Source organism: Elephantulus edwardii, unplaced genomic scaffold (genome assembly GCF_000299155.1).
Source record: "Elephantulus edwardii isolate Elephantulus edwardi_28Jun2011 unplaced genomic scaffold, EleEdw1.0 scaffold00234, whole genome shotgun sequence".
Lineage (NCBI taxonomy): Eukaryota > Metazoa > Chordata > Mammalia > Macroscelidea > Macroscelididae > Elephantulus > Elephantulus edwardii.
Window position 1 is genome coordinate 2,213,473 of NW_006399984.1, and position 6,506 is coordinate 2,219,978.

A 6,506-nucleotide genomic window follows, 5' to 3' on the forward strand; every position below is an offset into this window, starting at 1 on the left:
GCAAACAAAAAATGCTGGCAAGGTTGTGGAGAAATTGGAACCCTTATTCACGGTTGGTGGGAGTATAAAATGGTATAACCACTATGGAAGGTAGTATGGTGCTTTCTCAAAAAGGTGCAAATAGAAATATAATTTGACCCAGCAATTCCACTACTGGGAATATACCCTTAAGAAACCAGAACTGCTACCCAAGCAGATATATGCACATCTATGTTTACTGCTTTGTTCATAATAGCAAAGAGTTAGAAACAACCCAAGTGCTCCTCAACAAAAGAATGGATAGAGAAAACTGTGGTATTATTCACACAATGGGATATTATGAAGCAGTGAAAAACAAAGAACTCATGAAATATTATAAAAAATGGGTGACCATGGCGGACATTATATTGAGTGACATATCTCAGTCACAAAAAGATAAATACTGTATAACGCTACTGCTATGGAACAGAATTGATAAGGGTGTTGGGGAAAATTAAGAAAAGAGGGGATAAATAACATGTACAGCACTGAAACAGAGGAGGGAGAGAACTATATAAAAGGAATATATGACCCAGCACCAAGAGCGAAGCTCAATCGGGCAGCAAACGACAAATGCTGGGGAGGTTGTGGAGAGACTGCTGGTGGGAATGTAGGAGGGTACAACCACTACGGGCCAGCACTTTCTTAAAAAGAAACAGAAATACCATCTGACCCTGCAATTCCACTACTAGGAAACCTAAGGAAACCAGACCCACGACTCACACCGATGTACTCACAGTCATGTTTACTGCTGCACCATTCAAAGAGATGCAAGGAACTCAGGTGTCCATAAACACATGAAAGGACAGAAAAACTATAATGTGTTCACACAACAGAATACTATGCAACAATGAAAAATAATGAACACATAAAATATTATATAACATCCTGGAAAACATTATGCTGAGTGAAATATTTCAGTCACTTGAAAGGACAAACACAGCTGCTATAAAACAGGACAGACATGCAGGAGTAGGGGAGAGAATGGGAAGAGTGAACAGATAATGAATACTGCATCAGAACAGATGAGGGGAAGAAGTATCTGAAAGGATTATGTGATTAGGCATTATATGTACAACAACAATCTGGAACAAGGAGTACATTGTGGAGTGGGCTTGGAGAAGAGGGAGAAAATGTGCAACAATGAAAAAAAAAATCTAAAAAGATTTCCTTTACTTGGATCTACAATCACTCCCATGGATGGAGCAGTCAAAAAAATCAAAGATGAAGACCTGGGCAATCTGTAAAAAAAGCCCTCCTGAAAGGGTTAAAAAAAAGCAAAGACATCCCCTTGAAGACTAACGTATCCCTGAACAAAGCCATGGAATTGTCAACTGCCTCATATGCATGAGAAACTGAAAAATGGAAGATAAAGAATTGATGCTTTGAATGATAGTGTCGGTGAAGAATACGAGATACAGAGGGAACCTTAGAAGGTCTTGAAAGTGCATTGAGAATGTCAGGTAGGAGTGAGAAATGAAGATGAGGTGGCTTCCTCTCACTTACTCTGGACATGTTACCAGGAGGGACTAGTCCCTGGAGAAGAACAACACGTTTGGTAGTGGGCCAACAAAATAAAGAGAAAAACCCTCAATGAGACAGCCTGACAGCACCTACAGCCAGAGGCTCCAGCGCCTATGAGGACGGCACAGGACTGGGCAGAGCTGTGTTCAGTTATACACACGGTGGCTGCAATGTGGATCCACTTCAACAGTGCCCAACAACGTGCAAAGATGTTCTAGCATGCCACTTCAGTTTGCTTTGTGCATATTTTTTAAATTTGCCCTTGTGGAAAGTTCTAATTAATTTTGCTGGTGTTATTTCATTGTATAAACATATCAATTTTACTTCCTTGGATGGAGATTTTTCCCCTAATAAAGAGGAAAATGCCAAGTTAAAAAAAAAAAAAGGAATATATGATTAGGTATTATTGGCATGACAAGAATCCAGAATAAGAGTTGCATATTAAAGTGGTGTGGAGGGGGACTATATAACAATGAAAGAGCTTTTTCCCGGAAAAAAAAAAAAAGCAAAGTGGGGGGCAGGGAGGATGGGAGGAAGATGTGCAACAATGAATGAAAAATCCAAGTTCTTTATAAACGTTCATTAAAATCTAAAAAAAAAATAAAAAATTCAATAAAGGCTCACAAAATTGAAGGAATGAAACTTTTTAGTCTGTTTTTCAGAACTGGGGTTCAAAAACACTGTTAGGAAAAACAGTGTATATTTAAACACAGAACTCTACCTATGATTTCAAAGATGTGGGATAGGCCCACATACTTGAAATGATAATAACTGCTGGTCTCAAAAAAGGCTAGTTTACTTCTGATAATTAAATTTTACAACACTCTAGATATTTACATACTCCGATTTTTATTCTAATACAGAAAAACTTACAGAAGAATTCAAGATCCATATAAAATTTCAGGATTTTAGTTACAAGCAGAGCAGACTCTTGGGAACACACGCAGTACAGGACAGGCTCTGCGCTCATACCTGAGTGCACAGCCACTTTTTTCACCACGTAGCTGCTGAGAGCCGTGATCTGCCGTGGGATGGGCACAGTTCCACTGGAGAGGCCTAGCCCCAGCCGTCCGTTGGTGGCTTCTCCACAGGCATAGACCTTGCCTTCTACAGTCACTGTAAGAACAAATGTAGGTAAAGGATTCACCTTTAAATCAAACTAACTATATTTTGATGGTAAACATAATTAAACATTTAACAATTATTAACAGAATCATACCTGCAAACAAGCTTTTAGAACCTCCAGCCACCTGTACTACATTCAAAGCAGACAAGGTCTCTGAGAATGAAGGAACCTTTATCTAAAACAGGATTAAGAAAAAAAATTACTATTTCATTAACAATTTAAAAGTCATAAGTAATTATTTACTTACTTACTCATTGACATTGAATTGGGATTTGTTCATAATTGATTACAGCTTCATAAACACCCTCCACTAAGTAAATTTAGAGGAAAATGCTCATCATCTTTCTTGGCTTAAGAGGATCCAGCTCTCCAAAGACTAATACTACCAGAGCTCCCTGATATAACCTGCCTAGACAACACAGTGAAATGCAAGAAAGCAGAAATGCAACCAGACTCACTCATACAAGTTTTCTGCCTTGGACAAGGCACACTCTTACCACTTTGCTATCACTTAGTTTAGTGTAAAATAGCCTTTTCCCCCCTTATCTGAAATAACTGTCTTACACAGACACCATCTATTAAAGTCTTCATTATACAATTACAGTTAATTTGAAAGATTCTATCAACAAGTCCTACTCACTGTCATGGAGCTGATGCTGAATTACAGTGACCCTGAGTCAGATTTCTGAGACTTATCTTTATGAGAGGAAATCATCCATCCAAACCAATAAACTTCCAGTTAGCACTTTAACATAATAAAGTAGGCTATAGGTGTTCTTCATGTTCTTGATCCTTAAGAGATATTTAAGAATGAAATAATAATCTGAAATGCACCTTAAAATAAACTACATGGCAGATAAAATTCTGCACTGTCTTGCAGTCAGTGCAGATTCACCACGCTGAACCTCCACTAAGTTTCTAAGTCTGTAAAGTCTTAATAAAAGGAAACTGATCATCTTTGCCTTAAAGCACCTGGTGGATCTGAACTGCTGTTCTTTCAGTGAACAGCATAATACACCAAACACTATACCACCACAGCATTTTCAAGAGAGAACCAACTTATGAATAAAAATCAATGAGAGTAATAATAGGGATGTAAGACTGTAACAGTCCAGAATAAGAAGTGCATAGCAAAGTGGACTGAGGGAGAGGCGAGGGTAGGTAGGGAGGAAATTATGCAAAAATGAATAAATATTTTTTAAAAAATGAACTGGTGGGGGAATAGAGAGGAAAGTGTGCAACAATGAATGAATGAAAAAATAACACATCTCTGTAAACTTTCATTAAAATCACAATAAAAACAACTTTTTAAAAGAAGAATCTACTCCTATTTTTATACTTGTGAATGAAGATTTTGGTAATAAAAGGCTAAGATAAAAATACAAATAAATATCTGAGAGAATTCTAAATTATTAACAAATTCTAAATAAGTCCTTAGTATCTTAATAGTATCTCTTAGTGTACAATGCACGAATGGTCAAAATAGTTTTCCTAGTGACTACATTTAACTTCTACCACAAGAGGGTTCCTGTTATTGCTAGGTACAAACAAATCAAGTTTAACTCATAGTCACGCTATAAACAAGAGATCTGAACTCTAACATATCCTATGCCATAAGTGTCATGTGACATACCTGAATGCACTGCTGCAGTCATGTTGTCAGATACAGCTCATTGAGCGCTTTCTCTTTCATTCACCTGGGCCCTTCATAGCATGTTTACCCTTTTCAAAGTGGAGTGGGTCCTAAAAAAATGCCCATTCTTGCCTCTTCAAGGAACACTTTGTACTTTCACCAAGACCTATCTGTTCTTTTTGTAGTCAGTGTAATATTGAAAACTCTTCTCCACAACACAGCTGAAAGGTATTGGTTATTCTTATCATCCTTCTATAATATCCAGGTCTCAGTTGTATAACAAGTCAAAAGATGACCTCACAAGGTCAGGTCATGAAAACACCATGACCTGAATCAGGTGAAAATAAGTTTTTAAACTGATAACATTGCTCCACAGTACTTTTGGATAAGTCCCTGAGAGCAAACTTTTCCGATGCAATAAGTGTTTGGATTTTTCACCTGCCCTTAACTGAAGGTGTTGGCTATGGATCCAAAAAAGATGGTATGGTTGAAAATGTCAATCTTTTATCCATTAATTATTATGTTGCCTACTGGTCTAGAGTTAAGGACCTTAGTTCCTTGATGCTGAGAGTAATACATCTTGAAGGCGTTGTTGTGTGCCATGGAGTTGCCTGTTACTAATAGTGACGCAATGTACAACAGACCTAAACCCTGCTCTATACTGTGCCATTCTTACTGTCTAAGATGCACCTACCCCCATTAACCCAGTCACTGAATCATTCCATCTCACTGAGGGTCTTCCGCTCTTGTGCTGTCCCTCTAGCCAACTAAGCATGACATCCCTTTCCAAGGACTGGTCCCGCCTTCCAACATGTCCAAAGTATGTTAGATGAAGCTTCAGAATTCTTGCCTACAAGGATCAGCCTGACTTCACCCAGTCAAGGATGGGCCTGTTTGTTCTCCTAGCAACCCATGGTATATATTCAATACTCTTCTTCAGCACCACAGCTCAAAGGCATCAATTCTGCTCCTATCATCCCTAGTCATTATCCACCAATCCCATGCAAAGACTATTGCCTGAAACAGGTGGACATTAGTCTCCAGACTGGTATCGCAGTTCAGAAGACTTTTCCAATGCAATGTCTTTTAATTTCCTGGCTGCTGGTACCAAGAGTATTGATTGTAGAGTCAAGCAAACTGAAGCTTTTATTCATCTCAATCTACTAAACTATCATAATTCTGCCAATCATCCCAGTGATGAGAATCTTTTTTCTCTTGATGTTGAGCTTTTATTCATATTGAAGACAACAGTCTTTGACCTCCTGTAGCAAGTCCATCAGGTCCTCCCCAGTTTCAGCAAGCAGGGTGGGTCACCTGCATAAAACAGATTGAAGACTCTAATCTTTGATTTTCTGCAGAAAACACTCCCATTCCTCTTCATTCTCAGCAAGCAAGGGTGTGTCATATCCCTAAGTCTGATTGTTAATGATCTTCCTCCAATTCCAATGTTACATTCTTTTACAGAGTCCAGCTTCTTGAATGATTTTCTCAGAATATAGAATGAACAGATATGGAAAAAGAATTTAACACTGACACACACCTTTCTTGATTTTAAACCATGCAGAGTACAGATGGATTTCACCTAACGGTATGCACAGGAATCAGATCGATTACATCTGCAGAAAAAACTGCTTGAGAAGCTCAATATCAGCTGTGAAAACAAGGCCAGGAGCTGATTATGGAACAGACCACCAACTACTCATAAGCAAGTTCAAGCTGAAGCTGAGGAAAATTAAACCGAATCCACAGGAGCCAAAATATGACTTTGATTTCATCCACCGGAATTTCAGAATCATCTCAGGAAAAGGTTTGAGGCCTTGAACACTAATGAGCAAAGACCAGATGAGTTATGGGAGGATGTCAAATGTATCATCCAGGAAGACTGCAAATGATCATTACAAAGACAGAAGAGGAAGAAAAGACCAAAATGGATGTCAGAAGAAACTCTGAAGATGCACTGGAGCGTAGAGAAGCCAAAGGACAAGGAAGAATACTAATGAGCTGAACAGAAGATTCCAAAAGGCAGCAAGACAGGACAAAGTAAAATATTACAATGAAACGTGCGAAGAGCTAGAGTCGGAAAATCAAATGGGCAGAACTCATTCAGCATTTCTTAAGCGCAAGGAACTGAAGAACAAATTCAAACCTAGAGTTGCTATAATCAAGGATGCTTTAGGCAGAATATTAAATGATCCAGGAAGTATT

At 38.4% G+C, this 6,506-nt stretch overlaps 1 protein-coding gene across 1 annotated transcript in view; it reads right to left on the reverse strand.

Moving 5' to 3' along the window:
- The window catches only part of HERC2 (HECT and RLD domain containing E3 ubiquitin protein ligase 2), a 439,756-nt gene that overhangs the window by 145,494 nt on the left and 287,756 nt on the right, over positions 1-6,506 (reverse strand). Inside the window, exons 57-58 of the mRNA XM_006898588.1 lie at positions 2,762-2,843; positions 2,515-2,658 (exon numbers count right to left, since the gene is read on the reverse strand). Coding sequence (XP_006898650.1) covers positions 2,515-2,658; positions 2,762-2,843 — 226 coding nt within the window. The remainder of the gene's footprint in view (positions 1-2,514; positions 2,659-2,761; positions 2,844-6,506) is intronic.